Below are 19,600 nucleotides of genomic sequence, written 5' to 3' on the forward strand. Positions count from 1 at the left end.
ATTATATCAAAAACTTCTCCAGTAAATTATTTTAAAATAATTTACATCAATTTATGATGTCTGTACCAAATTAAACCAAAAACTCTCCTGCTTGCACCGGATAATCGCATGTTCATGTGTCCATCTAAAAGTATCATAACTACTACTATATTAAATGCTTTCACCACTACCCCTGGCCCTGCATTCCAAGCATCTAAAAAAATCTTTCCCTTCACATCTCCTTTAAACTCCCCCCTCCCGCCCCCACTTAAAACATGTGTCCTCTAATTTTTACACTAGGAGAAAGATGCTGATTGACTATCAAGTTATAAACTTTTTTCAAGTCTCTCTTCAGCTTCTAATGCTCCAGAGGGAGGGAAAACATTGTTTATCCAACCTCTCCCCAGAGCCGATCCCCTTGAATCCAGACAGCAAAAATTAGGGCAGAACATCTGTGCTCTCAGAATTTTTTAAAGAACTGAAGATGTTGGGAATCTGAAACAAAAATAGAAAGAGCTGGGAACCCTCAGAATGCCAAGGCAGCGTCTGTAGAAAGAGAAACAGGGTAACAGCTCAGATCAAAGATCTTTCATCAGAACCAGGAAGAAGAACCAATGGTCAGATCTTGATCTTTGATTTCTGAGCTTTTCCAGTGATACACAATCTAAGTTGAAGCATCAACACACAACTCTTCTGACAAGGCAAATTATGAATGTTGAGTTTAAAAATAAAAAAGAAAGCAATTTCAGCTTTTGTATTTCACATTTTTAGTTTTTTTTCCTTCTGGCAATTTCAAATAATTATTGAGCTTCCACCTATAACTGCTGCAGACATAGTTATCATTATTCACCATTTGCTCAACACACCAGGATAAATTCCCAGGAAGGAAAGTGCGAATGCAACCAGTGCTAAAAGAAATCATTATTGCATCGTGAGATGCATTACTATCAGAAATGCTATGCCAGGAACCTGGTGTGAATACAGCAATGTATCACTCACTGCCTTGATGTACAGTACTTGTGAAGACTGGTTTTGATCAGGCTGGGATAAATGGAGTGTTGCTCAGTGTTGATACATGGGTCAGGGATGTACTCTAGCCAGCACGATGGGTGTGGTCATTGTTGAACTATGGCACATGTTGGCAGATAACATCTTTCCTACTGTTCTTCTCATTACCTCTGGTTGGAGGTGATGAAAGCTGCTGTTTCCCCATCCATGTCTGCCTGTTACAATCGCCAATGACTACTGCTAAGTTGTCTTTTTTATTCAATGAATTAGGACCTGGTTCATATTTACAGTTAGAAAAAAAAATCTTGTAATATATAACATATCCATTTTAAGGCTATAATTAGACAAGAGATTGGTTTTGAAGTGGAAATTGTCAATCTTTTCGTAAGAAACATTCAAAATTCTTGCAGAGAAGGACGAATTAGATGTTGGAGGGTATTGGTTGGGCAGTTTTAACAATCATAAACTTGCCAGGATTTGAGTCTGGCAATAAAGATTTCATACATGCTCTGTTATTTAATTCGATACAGCTATTATCAACAAAATAACTTATAAAGTGTTGAAATCAATTGAAGGATTTTTACTAGCATATTCATCAAATTTAGAACAGCTGCACCCTGGAAGATACTTCTCTTTTATTTGGAAAGAATATGTAGGATATAGTTAGAACAAAGAACAAAAGGTATAACATGAGATTAAAAAATAAATAAAGATTACTGAAGGGGCACCATATATCGGAACTGGGAGGTGAGAGGGTGCTGAGGGCACTGAAGGGTTGCAGTTGGAGGTTTGGATCTGGAGCTCGGGTTGCTGATGCTTTGGACCACACACTGTGTGGCTGTGGGGACTGTGGAAGCGCTGGAGGTGAATCCACGGACACTCGATGACTCTCTTTTGTTTCTTTTTCTGACTGTAAGAGGCACTTCTGCCAATGGCGAACCTGTCCATCTTATGGCTGACTAAAGTGAATTTCATGTAATATTGCACTGCTTTTATTACATGACAATAAATTGAATTTTGAATCTCTACACCCATTACAGTATAGGTTACATCACAATAATAAATTACTCACATATTTGAGGAAGTAACATGATTTAACATCTGTAAAATATGCACAGAAAAGTTGAATAAACTCTAATTAGGAAAATTCTTGGTGTTTATGAGAATAAGCAGTGGTCAATTATACTGATTTGTAACCTCAAAAATAAATGTTATTGTTACTGATTTATTGAAACTAGCATTTACTAAATACTATTTCTATTTCTATTGTGTACATACGTTCTTGTCACGTCTTGTTGAATCATTGCTCGAAGTTCTTTATCCTGAAAAAATTTGTTCCAAGGACTCTAATATAAAAAAGAAAATAACAAACAATAAATCTTCACAGTTAAAACCAGCAACACATGGTTTACTAGATAATATATTTCAGGGGTAGCCAAACCACGGCTCGTGAGCCACATGCGCAACTTTGACTTGTGTATGTGCGGCTTGCAGAAGTGTGCTGGTTGTACAGTGTTATTGGGTGTGGCCTGCAATCGCATAATTGTGGCACGTGTGGCTATGCTGCAGACAGTGGAATTAGTGGGGTGTAAGTGAGTTTCAGACTGTGCGCATTCTGGAGCTACTGACACCTAGGGTGTGGACTTTCACCTAGGTCCCTGCCACCCGCCCATCTGAGCTCCCAACGCCCCGACTGCAGACCCTCGCCTGAGCCTCCCATCCATTTGGGCCCTTGTCCTGGCCTCCTTCCCGATGCCCTAACTGTGAACCCATGCTCCAAAATCCAGCCCATCTGAGCTCCCGATATTCTGACTGTGGAACCTTGCCCCAGCCTCCCATCTCTCTGAGCTTCTGAGGCCCCAACCATGGAGCTCTAGCCCAGCTCCCTTCCCATCCTAGCTCCCAGAGACTGGGCTGCCAGCCCACCCACGTTCCTGACCACGGATCCTTGCCACAGCCACCCACCTACTGGAGATGCCAACATCCCGACCACCCATCCACCAAAACCCCCGACACCCTGGCCACCTGTCCATCTAGCTCCTGACACCCCGGCAGCCCGTCCATCTGAGCTCCTGACGCCCCCACTGCCCGCCCATCTGAGTTTCCAACTGTAGACCCTCACCCTGGCTGCCCTCCCATCCGAGCTTCTGATGCCCCAGCCACCCTCCTCTCCGAGCCACTCACCCACTGGAACACCCAACATACCAAGCGCAGACTCTTGTCTGGGCCCCAGGTGGCCAAGGTCTCCCAACATCTCGAACCCAGTTCCAGCCGGCCAGCTGCCATCGGAGCTCCTGATGCCTCAAATGACTCAGGTATTTACCAAGGTCAAAGGTTGCATGAGGGTAATGATCGACCCCCTAAATTTTACCCTAAAAATTGGTCGACAAAATTTGACTACTACACGAGTAACAGTCAACATGTACATGTTGATTATTCCCAACAATTCCCAACAGTTCCCAAACTGCATGAGTTTTCAAGCTTTGTTGACACCAAGGTAAACTGCCTCAGGATTTTCGTGATGCCACCATCATCACCCTGTACAAAAACAAAGGCGAGAAATCAGACTGCTCAAACTACAGGGGAATCACGTTGCTCTCCATTGCAGGCAAAATCTTCGCTAGGATTCTACTAAATAGAATAATACCTAGTGTCGCCGAGAATATTCTCCCAGAATCACAGTGCGGCTTTCGCGCAAACAGAGGAACCACTGACATGGTCTTTGCCCTCAGACAGCTCCAAGAAAAGTGCAGAGAACAAAACAAAGGACTCTACATCACCTTTGTTGACCTCACCAAAGCCTTCGACACCGTGAGCAGGAAAGGGCTTTGGCAAATACTAAAGCGCATCGGATGTCCCCCAAAGTTCCTCAACATGATTATCCGACTGCACGAAAACCAACAAGGTCGGGTCAGATACAGCAATGAGCTCTCTGAACCCTTCTCCATTAACAATGGCGTGAAGCAAGGCTGTGTTCTTGCACCAACCCTCTTTTCAATCTTCTTCAGCATGATGCTGAACCAAGCCATGAAAGACCCCAACAATGAAGACGCTGTTTACATCCGGTACCGCACGGATGGCAGTCTCTTCAATCTGAGGCGCCTGCAAGCTCACACCAAGACACAAGAGAAACTTGTCCGTGAACTACTCTTTGCAGATGATGCCGCTTTAGTTGCCCATTCAGAGCCAGCTCTTCAGCGCTTGACGTCCTGCTTTGCGGAAACTGCCAAAATGTTTGGCCAGGAAGTCAGCCTGAAGAAAACTGAGGTCCTCCATCAGCCAGCTTCCCACCATGACTACCAGCCCCCCCACATCTCCATCGGGCATACAAAACTCAAAACGGTCAACCAGTTTACCTATCTCGGCTGCACCATTTCATCAGATGCAAGGATCGACAATGAGATAGACAACAGACTCGCCAAGGCAAATAGCGCCTTTGGAAGACTACACAAAAGAGTCTGGAAAAACAACCAACTGAAAAACCTCACAAAGATAAGCGTATACAGAGCCGTTGTCATACCCACACTCCTGTTCGGCTCCGAATCATGGGTCCTCTACCGGCACCACCTACGGCTCCTAGAACGCTTCCACCAGCATTGTCTCCGCTCCATCCTCAACATCCATTGGAGCGCTTACACCCCTAACGTCGAAGTACTCGAGATGGCAGAGGTCGACAGCATCGAGTCCACGCTGCTGAAGATCCAGCTGAGCTGGATGGGTCACGTCTCCAGAATGGAGGACCATCGCCTTCCCAAGATCGTGTTATATGGCGAGCTCTCCACTGGCCACCGTGACAGAGGTGCACCAAAGAAAAGGTACAAGGACTGCCTAAAGAAATCTCTTGGTGCCTGCCACATTGACCACCGCCAGTGGGCTGATAACGCCTCAAACCGTGCATCTTGGCGCCTCACAGTTTGGCGGGCAGCAACCTCCTTTGAAGAAGACCGCAGAGCCCACCTCACTGACAAAAGGCAAAGGAGGAAAAACCCAACACCCAACCCCAACCAACCAATTTTCCCTTGCAACCGCTGCAATCGTGTCTGCCTGTCCCGCATCGGACTGGTCAGCCACAAACGAGCCTGCAGCTGACGTGGACTTTTTACCCCCTCCATAAATCTTCGTCCGCGAAGCCAAGCCAAAGAAGAAGACATGTTGATTATTGATATAAATGCAAACTAGCATTTTATAAACTACATACATGAATAAATATTATTATATATTTCTTAATATTTATATATATTTTTGTGACAAAATATGCATGTCAGAGTAAAACATGTTTGTAATATTTTTTCATGTCCTGCAGCTCTTAAACATCTGTAAGTTTATTGTATGTGGTTCTTATATTAAGCATGTTTGGCCACCCCTGATATATTTACTTGATATAGTTCTTTCCAAAAGCTCTTTTTTTTTACGTTCATAGTATTGAGGGTCATATAGCATTTTAACATCTTCAATCGAAACCCATTATTTCCTAAAGGAATTCAAGACAATATTACAAAGTGCAGATGTATAAAATGTGATAAAACGTTGCTTGTGATGTGCAAACAGGAATGAGTTCTAATTTTCTTTTAAAATAAAATAGACAAATCCACATTAATGCAAATTAAAGTAGTTCAATTTCAAGTAAAAATCCTGTGCAGATATTGATAATTTTACATTAGCTGTTACATATCATTCAATTTTTTTTTTTAATTTTCAGAAAAATGTTACTAAAAATAAAATGCAGAATAATAGACAGTTGAGGGTAAATGAAAAAGGGAGCCTGCGTCCTAGAAACGAAGAGAGCTGCAGCTGGCATCTTGTGTGTGCAATAGCTGTCATACAAAGGGACATTTTTTGTTAACTGACATTTGGAGCAGAGAGCTTTACTTTCTGAAGTACATATCAGGCATTTAGGTGAAGAGGCTCAATTCAAATAGATGGTAAAATCTAGAGGACTCATTGACCTAGGCCCAAAATTTTCACATGCACTATTGGGAGATGCAGCACAACGATTAGTCCGACGTTCCAAATTATTCCCTTCGTTTCTACCGCAGCTACAAATGTAAATGAAACCCTACAACTGTAGAAAGTATCTTTAATATGAGTTAAACAAATAATCCCCAATAATAAAAATGATACATTATACAAATGTTACAAATATTGTTCAAAAGGAGTTCCCAAAATAGACACTGATACGTAGTGAGATTTTGCAACCTGATCACAGCAGATCATCTCCTTTCACACTCTACGACCATTCTACTCTCCTGTCCCTCCATTCTAATACTCTTAAGATCATTAACTCCGTGAAAATTACTTTGATTTGCTCTTACCAACAGACCTCTCCTTGTACACATGTCGTATTGCTCCACAAAATATCTAAACAAGCTGTCTCTCCCCATTTTGGTATGTGATAATAAATTTGAATTTCAGATGCAGTAAAACACGGAAATACAATTGCCCAGGAAGCAGGTGTCATTTATTTCTGTGAACATGCTTTGCCTTAATCAGGGCTATCACGACAGAACTGGTGAAAACCTCTTAAAACAAAACAAAAATTATGGGTGTCTTTCCATTATTTTTGTGCATGTGGTTTTCCCAAAGCCGTTGTCCTCTAAGGTCAGAGCTACAACATCACAGTCTCTCATGATTCACATCTTCACCACAGCATGCAACACCTATATTTGCTTACAGTACATTATTCACTCTCTTAAATCCATGGCTTCTCTCTCAGAGACTTCTACAGGTGTACCGCGGAGAGCATTCTGGCTGGGTGCATCACTGCCCAGTATGGAGGTGCTAATGCTCAGGACAACGAATAACTCCAGACGGCTGTTAACTCAACCTGCGGCACCTTAGACACCAGACCACATTATTGAGGACATTTACAATGGCAATGTTTTAAGGAAGCAGCCTCTATTCTCAAGGATCCCCACCACCCAAGTCACGCCTCTTCACTCTGCCACCATTGGGAAAAAGGGTACAGGAGCTTGAAGACAAGCACTTAGTGGAAGTAAAAACAAAGCAAAATGCTAGAGGAATGCAGCCGGTATACAGGAGACAAAGATATATTGCCGACATTTCGGGCCTGAGCCCTGCTTCAAGGAATAAGACAGAAGATGGAAATCTCAGTCTCAGAATTAAGATGTTGCCAGATCTTCAGGAGTTGAGTCGCAGGGAAATATTAAACCAGTTAGGACTTTATACCTTGGAGCATAGAAGAATGAGGGGAGATTTGATAGCGATTTACAAGATTATGAGAGGTATAGACAGAATGGATGCGAGTAGGCTTTTTCCACTTAGATTGGGGGAGATAAATACAAGGGTGAAAAGGGGAAGGACTGGGGAACTTCTTCACTCAGACAGTGATCAGTCATGATCATAATGAATGGCAGTGTAGGCTTGAAGAGGCAAATGGCCTACTCCTGCACCTATGTTTTCTATGAAGGGAGTGTGGAATGAGCTACCATCTGACGTGGTGAATTCAGTCTCGATCTTAAGAAAAAATTGGATAGATACATGGATGGAAGAGGACTGGAGGATTATGGAATGGGAGCAGGCCATTGGGACTAGCAGGGACGAGTAGTCGGCTTTTTTGTGCTGTAGCATTCTATGGTTCTATTCAGACAATGAGCGTTAATTGAATATGGCAAGGGACGAAGTTAGAATTTATCATGTTTGTGCAAATGGAACAGAATGGAGAGACATAGATAGGAAAAGGCGACGTGGGGAATGGGGGTGGTTAATAAAAGCCAGATAACTTGATATTAATACCATCCGGTTGGAGGGTACTCAGTCGGAAGATGAGGTGCTGCTCCTCCAATTTGTGGGTGGTGTCAGTCTGGCAGTGCATGAGACCATGGAGAGACATGTCAACAAGGGAACGGGATGGAGACCTGAAATGGGTGGTACTGGAAGATCCACACTATTGTGGCAGATGAAGCCAAGGTGCTCAACAAAATTATCTCCTAGTCTGCATCCAGTCTCTCTGATGTAGAGGAGATGCTTTAGATCACCCCTGCAGATTCACATGTGAAATGTTGCTTCACTTGGAAGGACTGTTTGGGGTGCAGTGGAGCATCTCCTGCTGTCACAGGGACAGATCCCAAGGGGATGATTGGTAGGGAGTGAGTAGTGGACAAGGGACTCATGGAGGGAGCGGACCCTGAGGAAGGCAGAGAGGGGAAAATATGTTTAGTGTTGGGATCACGTAGTAGATGGCAGAAATGACGGAGGAGGATATGTTGGATGGGAAGGCTGGTGAGGTGGTAGGAATCTTGTTCTTGTTGTGCATGGGAGCAAAAGTGCCAGGATAGATGGAGGATATGTGGATGAGCGCCAAGTTGATGAAAGCCATGCAGTTTGAAGACATCACTGATGATCTAGCATGGAAGTCCTCATAGTGGTTCAGATGTAGCAGAGATGGAGGAATTGAGAGAATGGAATGGAATCCTTATAGGGGACAAAGTAGGAGGAGGTGTAGTCGAGGTCGCTGTGGGAGTTGGTGGGTTTATAGAAGATGTCCGTCGAGTTTGTCTCCTGAGATGGAGTCAGAGAGATAGAGGAAAAGAAGAATGTTGCTAGAGATGGAATTTGAGGTTGGGGTGGAAATTGACAGCAAAGTGGATGAAGTCAACAACCTCATCATGGTTACATGAAGTAGCACCAAAGTAGACATCAATGTAGCAGAGGAAGATTTGAGGGGCCTTTCATGTTGTAGGCTTTAATATGGATTACTCCACGTAGCCAACCAAAAGACAGGCATAAGTGGGGCCCATGCAGGTAACCATGGCTACTCCTTTATCCTGAAGAAAGTGGGATGAGTCAAAGGAGATATTATTGAGGGTGAGTACAAGTTCTGCCAGCCGAAGGAGGGTGGTGGTGGAGGGGGACAGGTTGGTTCTATTGCCAGAAAGAAATGAAGGGCTTTGAGGCCTTTAGTATAGGGGATAGAGGTGTATAGGGATTGGATATCTGTGGGAAATATGAGGTGATCGATTTCAGATTTATTGTCAGAGCATGACATCATGTACCACCCTGAGATTCCTTTCTCCTGAGGGCGTGGCAGAATTACACTAATTGGCAGTGCAAAAAATAAACTGTACACAGCATAAAACATGTAAACAAACAAAGAATTGTAAACAAACTGACTGTGCAATACAGAGAGAACAAAAAGAAAATCAATAAAATGCACAAGTAAATGAGTCTCTGATTGAGTTTGCCATTGAGGAGTCTGATGGTGGAGGGGTAGCAGCTATTCCTGAACTTGGTGGTGTGAGTCTTATGGCACCTATACCTCTTTCCTGATGGCAGCAGTAAGAACAGAGCATGTGCTGGGTGGTGATAGTCTTTAACGATTGTTGCAGCTCTTCAAAGACAGCACTCCCTGAAGAAATGTTCAATAGTGGGGAGGGTTTTGCCTGTGATATCATGGGCTATGTCCACTCCTTTCTGAAGGGCTTTACGTTCAGGGGCATTGGTATCTCCATACAAGGCCATGATGCAGCCGGTCAACACACTTTCCACCACACATCTGTAGAAATTTGACAGACTTTCTGCTGTCGTACCAAACCTCTGCAAACTCCTGAGGAAGTAGAGGTGCTGACGTGCTTTCTTCAACATGCCATTAGCTAGTTGTGACCAGGAAAGATCCTCTGAGATAGTGATAACCAAGAACTTAAATTTGCTCACCCTCTCCACCTCTGATTCCCTAGTAATCACTGGATTGTATACCACTGGCTTTCCTTTCCTGAAGTCAACAATCATCTCCTTAGCTGTGGTAACATTGAGTGCAAGGTTGTCATTGGTGCACCATTTAGCCAAGTTTTCAATCGCCCCCCCTGCATGCTGACTCATCCCCTTCCTTTATACAACCCACTACCGTGGTATTGTCAGCAAATTTGTAGATGGTGCTATTAATGTACCGAGCCACACAGTCATAGGTGTAAAGTGAGTAGAGCAGAGGGCTAAGCACACAGCCTTGTGGTGCTCAGGTACTGATGGAGATTGTGGGGGAGATGTTCTTACCAATCCTCACTGATTGTGGTCTGGAGGTGGTGGGGAAATCCATGATCCAATTACTCAATGGGGTGTTAAATCTCAGGTCCTGAAGTTTTCTGATCAGATTTTAGGGGATGATGGTGTTAAATGCTGAACAATAGTCGATAAAGAGCATTCTGATATTTGCTTCTTTGCTGCCCAGGTTTTCCAGGGTTGTGTAGAGCCAGTGAGATGGCATCTGCCATAGTCCTGTTCCCACGAAAAGTGAACTGGAATGTATCCATGTCACTGCTCAGACAGGAGCTGATCTGCTTCAACACTAGCCTTTCAAAACATTTCATCACTGTTGATCTAAGTGCTATTGGTCGATAGTCATTAAGGCAGGTTACTGCACTCTTCTTGAGCACCGGTAGGATTGATGCCTGTTTGAAACAGGTGGGTACCATGCCCAGCTGGAATGAGATCTTGAAGATATCCGCGAATACCTTAGTAAGTTGATCAGCACAGATTTCTAATACTCGGCCCAGTACTACATGCTTTCTCGGATTCACCCTCCTGAAGGCAACACGCACGTCAACCTTAGATATGGACAGGATGGGATCATCAGGGGATATGGGGGTACGGAGGGGTGGTTCTTCGCTGTTACAGTAGTCAAATCGGGCATTGAAGGTGTTGTATTCCTTTGGAAGAGAAGCTTTGATGTGTGCCATCAGGTTCAGGGTACTGAAAGTTGTTGAACTGATGGAGGGTGTGTGAAGTGTTCCAAATGTTGATGGGGAGGGACTGGACTGGGGGGACAAAATAGAGACAAGGTAAGCAGAGACCAATTTGGTGGGGCAGGAGCACGTGGACACGATGGGTCTGCTGGAACAATTGGGTTTCTGGAATTTGGGTAGGACATAAAATTGGGTGATACAGGATCGGGTTGGAGACCGTGCCAGGGAGGTGACTGCAAGTGATAAATTCAGAGGTGGTGCGTGATCCAGTGACATGCTAAGTTGTGTTGGGGTCCTGTTGGAGAGGTAAGTAAGAGGAGGTGTCTGAGAGTTGGCATCTGGCTTTGGTCAGACAGAGATCAGTGCACTAGAGCACAACAGCACCACCCTTGTCAGCAAGTTTTGCAGTGAGGTTCAGATTGGTGGAGAGAGAGTGGAGGGCCAAGAGTTCTGAGGGCAAGATTGCAATAAGTGAGGGGTGAAGTCGATATGGTTGATGTCACTGTGGCAGTTGGAAGCATAAAGGTCCAAAGCAGGCAGAAGACTGGAAAGAGGTGTCCAGGAGAAGAAAGAAGGTTTAAAGTGGGAGAAGGGATCAGTAGTGAGGGTGAAGAATCATGGTGTGGAAGAACAGTTCAGTATCATGCTGTGCGTGGAACTCATTAAAGTGTGGGTGAAGGCAGGCAAAGGGAGATGAAGGTGAGGCCTCTATTGAGGACAGAGTGTTCAGTCTCTGAGAGGGCAAGGTCAGAGGGGATGGTGAAGACCAGACAGGGGGAGATTCAATGGGGTGGAGGGTATTGGGGAGGGGAAGAGAATGTGGACGGTAGGAAGGGTCCAAGGGAGGGTTGGGAAAGTGAGAAGATGGAGAGAGAGAAAGGCCCGTGTGCTCCCAGGGTCAGGGTGGGAGTTCGCGACGTAGGTTTGATCTTGTAGGTTACAGGGACCAAGGTGGAAACACACGTCTGAAGCTTGGTTCTGTCGATCACCAAGTTCAGCGTGCAAGTTCACGTCGGAGGCTTAATCCTGTAGGTTGCCAGGGCTGAGATGGAGACCTGTCTGTGAAGCCTGGTCCTGTGGTCCTGGGCAGCAGGTTCAGGGTGAAAGTTCATGTCAAAGGCTTGATCCTGTAGGTCACTGAGGCCCAGGTGGAAACCTGTGTCAGGAGCTTGGTCCTGTAAATTGCCAGGGCCAAAATGGAGACCCACGTTGGGGAGGTGGGGGGGGGGGGGGCGGGGGGAAGCAGGCAGCAGTCTGCTGGTACCTGCACGTCAAGTTGAGGGTAGTCCGTAGGATACGGCAGGAGAAGCGAAGAGAGCAGGAGTCAATGCAACGCAAGTACCTGAGATGCCGATGGGGGCCAAATCTGAAACCAGAGCTGGGATCCATGTGGCAACATTGGCAGTGGAGGCAAGTAGCCAGGAAAGACACATAGCTGTGGAAGTGAGACTGGGTGAGAACATGGTCATAGAGCTTGAGAGCATCTGGGAGTGCAGATGGGGAGCAATGAGAGAGACACTCACAGAACTCCCTTCAAAGGAAGGAGGAGAACTTGATCAGCGTATACATCCCTTGACGAGATTTCGCAGTGGATCAACTGAAATGAGTGAAACACAAGTCTGCAGACACTGTGATTGCAGTAAAATCGCACTGAAATGCTGGAGGAACTCAGCTAGTCTTTTCAGCATCTATGCATATGATAACAGTCATTAAACCACCCCTCGTTCTTCCCTCAATTGCTTTTCCTTATCTTGTTCTCTCTATACCGTCTCCTTTTACACAAACATGATAAGTTCATACCTAGTCCCTCATCATATCCAATTAACACCTTTTGTTGGTATGGATTCCTCCCCCAGCCAGCATTGTTTGGATTTCCTGCTTCTGGCTTATTCCATAAAGAAAGGCTCCGGCCCAAAACATTGGCGTTATATTTTTGTCTCCTACAGATGCTGAAAAGACTGATCGAGTTCCTCCAGAATTTTGGTGTGTTTTTACTACAATCACAGCATCTGCAGACTTTTGTGTTTCGCACAAGGACAGCTTCTTCCACGCTGCTATTAGATTCCTAAATGATCAATGAACCAACGACACTGCCTTACTTTGACCTTTGGTGTATTATTTTTATTTATTGTTGAAAGGTGGTTTACATGAATGAACTGTAATGCTGCCGCAAAAAAAAATTCCGTTCTTGTTCATGGCGTAAATTCTGATTCTGTACAAACAGAAAGGCACATATGGGGTTCTAATTTTTAGACATGTACCTCTTACAGGTTAACTAAAGCCGCTTTCAGGTGGGCAGAATACCCTAACGTAAAGTCGCCTAAAATACCCAAATGCGGCTGTTGGGAGGTCACCTGAATGCGGAGAACCCTGACCCAGGTAGGTGTATTCTCCTTTTCTGAGCACTCGTCCTAGGCACCTGAAAGCAGGCAGGACTATGGTTACAGTCAACAGGAGCCTGCGTTTGCTCCACGGCACCTCTCCCCACTGCGGACATTTCAGGTGCCAGAACAGCACTGCCACCTTAATGTCGCTTCGCACACACCCGCAGCTGGCTCCAGAGCCGCATTCTCCCAGCTATTCCACCTGAAAGTGGCTAACTACTGGATATCTAGGTATTTAGTTAAACTATTCTGAAGTTCAGGAAAATTGAAAACAAAGCATTATCCTCTAGCTACGCTCAAAATAATGACATATTCCTTACTTTGTCCAGATAGTCATCAACATTCTCAATAATTGCAATGAATGTTTATGCATTTATTCACACCAAAAAGTTTTAAAAACTAACGTAAGGAAGAGAAGTTTGGAGAGAGAATTTCATAGCTTAGCTTCTATTTACTTCCGCCAGTAATGCAGTGTGCAGGTTATACAGGTTGCCAGAACAGACTGCATAGCTGAATGGTTCTTAAGGTGTCACCAGACAAAAGCAAAAGCCTAGATGAGTTCAAGTTTATGTAGGTTTGAGGAAAGACAAATGGACAGTCAGTCTGGGGTTAACAAAGTCATCAATTAGGATTTAAGCAGAAGGTGAGTTGATGGATGTGGACAATATTACAGAGGTATGTGGCTGTCTTGATGATGCATTTGATAACAGATCACATTGCTTGTTTTAAATTTGATAGATAGTTATTATGCAGATTCAATAAAGCACAACATTTTTCAGAATAATACTTTTCCTTCTCAGATAGTACATTGGGAATGGAATTCAGTCAGTGATTATTTAGAATGATGCTAACCTTTAAAACTCAATAATACATATCAAAGCAGGACTTTGATTTTGTGATGTGTAGTAAATGCACGATGTATGGTGCAGGTAATTTCACACAAAACAATGAAATGGTGGATTAATAAATTAACTAAAAATTACTAGTTATTTTGGTAACTATCTCTGCTAAATAATGGCTAACCAACTTTCATCATGAAATCAGACAACAAAAATAAATCTTATATATTTACCCCTTCATCCTGTGAAAGTGGGTTATTGATAACAAGATCTTGCTGTCCAGCAGCTTTCCGAGGGTTTGTGATATGCTGCAGTTAAATAAAATCACCATTAGAGCTTTTTTTTACTAAGAATTAGGCGTGCAGTTGATTTAAAAGATTATAAAATCCACTTACAATTTCTTTTATCTTTTCATAGTGAGACCTTAATTCTGCTATCTTATTAAGCCACTGTGTTTTATCCTCAGGCAGAGCTTCCAAGAACAGCTGCAAGGACACAAATTTCAATCATTAGTACAAAATAAACAGAAAATACATCACTTCTTTCCAGTGGGATACAAACCTCGTCCATTGGGGAAGAAAAACATCACTCAGGAGTTATGATAAACCTCATGCAACACTGAAATAAACTTTCTCTCCCATTGCAACCAATGATGTATGATATTTATTCAACACAAAAATACAGATATAAACCAACCAACACAGTTTGATTGGCCCTTATGAACACAGTTGAGCAGAAAGCAATTATTAGATATCAGCAAAGCAGCAATAAGCCAATAAAGACTCCATGCATCAATAATAACAAAAATGGATGCCACAAACAACATAGATGAGCCAGCTTGAGTACATTACTTAATCATGACTGCTTTAAAACCAAGACTTTCATTAGTGATTTTATTCAAATTCTGGCAAAATCTGAATACATATTTTTTAACCACTAGATTCATTGTGCTGAACAGCCTCAACTGGGATAAGAAAACTTTATGTTTCCACAATCATTATATGCATCTTTGAATTAATTGCATTTCTCTACTCCCCAAAATGGAATGAAATGTATTACAGTTGTAATGGATAAATATTGGGAGAATTTGGTAAAGTTAGAGTAGGTTACATACATACATACATTTTAAAACAGATCTTGTTTGAAAGACTGAAGAATTCATATTCAGTGAACTTTACAGAAATAATGGAGAATGCTATGCACATTTCACAAATAGGTGCTAATTGAAACGATGTCATGAAATGAATAGACCATTTTTTGGAATTGAGAAAGGCTGGCTGGTTGAATAACTACAAGGCTTCTGACTTTATTACAGAGTGCTCACAGAAAGGTCACTCCTGGGTTTTGTTTACCTAAGACAACAGCTTGACCAAGGAGAATTCCTGTGGCTTGCTGAAGAAGGTGGGAGTTTTTGCAAGTGAGAGAGTCACATGGGCTTCCTGGCAGTTGAGAGTTGAAGAGAGAGAGGTGAGACAAGCTCAACAAGCTCTCTCAGCTAGTGTGTGTGTGTGTGTGACACTGAAAGAGATTGAACAGTCGTGGCTGAAACAAGCCAGGAAAAGCTGGTGGGAAACAAAAAGTTCCAGAGTGGCAGATGGTTGGCAGTGCTCTCTACCTGATGTTTCTCTTGGAATAAGTGGAACAGAAAGGAACTCTGTGGTAGCCTGAAAGAAAGAAATTATCATCTGGACAACCCTGATGGGGCAAGTTTCATCAGTGAGACATTAAGGTGACTAATGGTGGTATTTCAGTGGTGGAAATCCTGGAACAACAAATCTCTCTCTGGAAATCCTACGAAAACCTTCCTAAGCAGTAAACATTTACCTTTCGAAAACCAAAACCTGATGAACTTTATACATGTTAAATTCTGTGCACAGTATAAGAATTGCCTGCAACCAGAGAACTTGGAGGAAGAAGAAGTGAGATTGAACTGTGAACCAAATAACTTTTCTTAAATTTACACACACATCATACATGTGCGCTTAGAGTTAGAATGGGGTTAATTTGGGTTAGTTAAATAAATAGAGATAAGTTAGTTTGATTCTGTTTTCATGTTTAAAGTTAATTTTAAAAAACTTTTGTTTAAATAACCATTTATCGTGGTGAATATCTATTGCTGCTGGGTTTTGGGGTCCTTTGGGCTCGTATCACAGTACTTTAAATGGGGAGAATGAACAGCAGTTCAGTCGAGCAGCAGTGGCGTGGTCATTGACCTTGTGCTCTGTCGTTGACCTGTTTTGCTGATGGAGATGCATGATATGAGCATCACAGAAACCTTTTTCCTTTGATTGATTTAAAGGCCCAGAATCCAATTCTATGTGCCCCCTTTCAATCTGATTACTATTTATAACATCCACCTTATTAGAGACTTACTTTTTCAACCTCAACCAATTGCTCTTTGAATAATGTAAATGCTTAGAGAAGTAGTTTATGGGACTCTGTTCATGAGACTCCGTTCAGAGATGTGGAAGCTTGGTGGGGATGGTATGGGGTGGGCGGAGATAGTTTGGCAAGGAGGGTTGAAGTTGGGGAAAGTGAAAAGGAGAATTATTCCTCTCCATTGATCAGTTTTCTCTGTGGATGTGAGCAGAATGAATGCAGAGCTGGAGCTTTTCAATTTACTCATCAACTTCAGTACAATGATGAAGGTTGATCTGTTAGCAGATCAGTAGACATCTCATGCATAGTACAAGAAAGACACAGTACAAAAGGGCAGAGCTAGATCAGAAAGAGATAAATTTGTACAGAGCAAAGGAAACATACTTTTAAAAGCATTAGAATGCAGTGAAGCAGAGAGCTTGTAGTGTATAAGGAGGAGGTTTCCTGGGACTAGCTCACAAAATGGTGCCACACTTCAGTGCCATTGTTTTTATTCATACAATGGATGTAATCCAAATTTACTCTCTTGCAAACAAACTTCTACATTACAGAATAAAATACAGTATATTAAATGTCTGGCAGAATACAATCATTGCAACAACTCTGAAGTTTGAAGAATTGTGCCTATGCTGTTTATCTTGGTTCTCATCTTTGTTCAAAATTATGGCATCTTAAGTGCCATGATTTTGTTCTGGTAAAATCCAGTCCATAATATTGAACAACACATTAGATAAAAATTGGCCACATGAAGTTTGAAAAATTACAACAAAGGAGGAGATCATTCTATCGCATCCATTCTGTGTAAAAGATCTATCCATATTAGCCCAGAAGCAGATTAACTATTAGACTGAGTAGGCTTAAGCCTAGGGGCTAGGAAAGGAGGGAGGCCCGAGAGCAAAAGAAATGGTTTAATTGAGGGTAAATGTCAGAATATTGGATGATATTTCAGTACTTCTGCATATAATCTTTTCATATCTGGAATATTCCAAATTCTATTTTGTTTTCTAAATTAGGCTTCAAACATATAAACATTTAGAAGTAATGTTTTAGGACTTTGAACTGCAGCCGTGGGATTGTGTTTACCGTGACATTGTCATTATGTCACTAGTTTGTATTAACATGCACACATACTGTTTAAAGACAGGGAGCAAAGCCTTTTGGAACGAACACAAGTAGTGTGAAATCTATACAATGATGGTAAACAGAAACGTTAGTTTAGTAAGTCCATGCTTTATTGCTCCTTTACAAATGGCAAGGAAATCTCCAAGAACAGGTAAGGAGTTCTGTTTTAACAGCAAACTATTTTCAAGTGAAGACCATGCTTGATTACTTGTCAATACCACTCAGAACATGATGACATAAAAGCACTTCTGAAAAGGGTTGCTGCTACAATTAAATTTCTTGTGTATACATGTAGTACATTAAACACAGTACAATGATACAAAGAGTGAGGCGGGGCTGGGGGGGGGTGCAAGGTCAGGGGGAAACTTACTGAAGCTCAGCCTAGGGTCCCGGGGTGGTAGTTAATCTGCCACTGTCTTAGCCCCATTTTATATTATGGTAAGTTACTATATTCCAGATGCTTCAGCAAGTGATTTTTTTTTTAAATGCAACTGAGGTTTGTTACTATCATGCTTTCAGCCCATGAATTCTACTGTCTATCATTCATAGTGTGGTGAAAGCTTTTCTCTTGAGATTGCATTCTAACAATCCAGTGTAAGGATATTATAATTTTATACCATTCAATTAAATCCCACATCTATACTCCATTCCAAAAACAATCCCAAGCCTCGAAAATCCTATTACCTATATCAAGATTGCCCCAATTCTGGGAAGATCATCCTCTACCCTATTTTCTCTGTCAATTCACTCATGTTAGTCACCATGACTAAATGTTCTCTCACTGATAACGCAGCATTGCTTCAAGAAGCAGACTTACCTCCAAGAAATATACAGACATAAAAAATCACAATACATTGCAAATAAACACAACAGATTTGACATTTTGCATTTTAAAGGTTAGTTATTGCAAAAGCATGAATAAAATCGCACAGGTAAAATATTAAGGAAGAAATATTTATTTACCTTCCAACAAATACTGCGGAATCGGCTGCTTCTCAGTTGTCCATTAATCCCCTTCAGTTTTATCCTTGCAAAGTAATTACTGTGCTCAAACAGGTCTTCCCACTCTTTGCTAAAAATTGAAGAGTTAAAAAATATACAAAAAACTGCTCTTCGACTGAAATACACATTACAGTCTGCCTGATTTTACGTCAGAATTTATTTTAAAAATAGAGTAGCATTAATAAACCTAGATTTTCATTCCCTTAAATTGTACCATTTTGATTTGGCTCAGCACACAAATGCTAGAGATTATTTGGACTTGTATTTCAAACTTGAGACTTTAAAAAACTGTTTATTTACTGCAGAAGCTTTAACAGTTTCTTTGAACTTCATGGAGATTGGGGGGGAGGTGTGATTTTATTGCAATAACATACAAAGAATCTATATTGTAGCCACTAATTTAGCTTTTAGCATGAACCAATTTAGGGGGTTTAGGGTGGGTATAAGCTTGGGCGATAAGATTGTGGCAGTTTTAGTGCATCTATTTTCTATACAAAATTAGGCAACAATAATAATTTGATTTTATATGTTCTAAAGCAGTGGTTTGCAAACTGCCTCTGTAAACTTACATTCCACTTTAAGTATTCCCTATGCCATAGGTGCTCTGTGATTGGTAAGGGATTGCTTAAGGTGGTATGTGAGTGGGAAGGGAAGGTTGAGAACCCCTGCTCTAAACAGAATTGTTACTGAAATATTTTACTTGAGAAAAATAGTTATTGGCCCATTTCCTTTGGAGTTATGAAACCGTGCATATAACGAATCAATTAGATACGATTAAAACAGAGATTTTCAAACTTTCTCAGAGGACCTTTCCTGGACCCAACACACTAATGTAACTGGGAAGAAAGCAATTCAATGCTTCTACTTCCTTTTGAGTTTGCAGAGTTTCGTTATGGCATTTGAAACCTTGGCAAACCTCCACAGATGTGTAACGGAAGGTTTGATGACTGGCTGCATTATAGCCTGTTTGGGAGTATCTGGACATCTAAAATCTGGCAAGTGGGGACTGGTGGTTGGGGGAGGCGACTGAGAGAGGCAGCTGAGAGACCGGCAGTCAGGGGAGATGTCTGGGCAGCCGAGGGACCGCGGTCAAGGGAGACGTCTGGGCGGCTGAGGGACCGTGGTCAGGGAAGGTGGAAGAGGGACCGCGGTCGGGGGAGACAGCCGAGGGACCGCGGTTGGGGGAGGCGGC

General features: G+C 42.4%; 1 protein-coding gene across 16 annotated transcripts in view; it reads right to left on the reverse strand.

Moving 5' to 3' along the window:
• The window catches only part of tbc1d5 (TBC1 domain family, member 5), a 538,200-nt gene that overhangs the window by 250,221 nt on the left and 268,379 nt on the right, over nt 1-19,600 (reverse strand). For 15 of the 16 annotated variants that reach the window (XM_069913037.1, XM_069913049.1, XM_069913042.1 and 12 more), the window contains 4 exons: nt 18,370-18,478; nt 14,301-14,390; nt 14,139-14,213; nt 2,266-2,333 (listed from right to left, as the gene is read on the reverse strand). In XM_069913037.1, the coding sequence (XP_069769138.1) occupies nt 2,266-2,333; nt 14,139-14,213; nt 14,301-14,390; nt 18,370-18,478 (342 nt within the window). Of the gene's footprint in view, nt 1-2,265; nt 2,334-6,299; nt 6,363-14,138; nt 14,214-14,300; nt 14,391-18,369; nt 18,479-19,600 lie in introns of those variants that run through there. The other variant, XM_069913051.1, reaches the window with a different exon arrangement.

This window comes from Narcine bancroftii, chromosome 1 (assembly GCF_036971445.1).
Source record: "Narcine bancroftii isolate sNarBan1 chromosome 1, sNarBan1.hap1, whole genome shotgun sequence".
Taxonomy (NCBI): Eukaryota; Metazoa; Chordata; class Chondrichthyes; order Torpediniformes; family Narcinidae; genus Narcine; species Narcine bancroftii.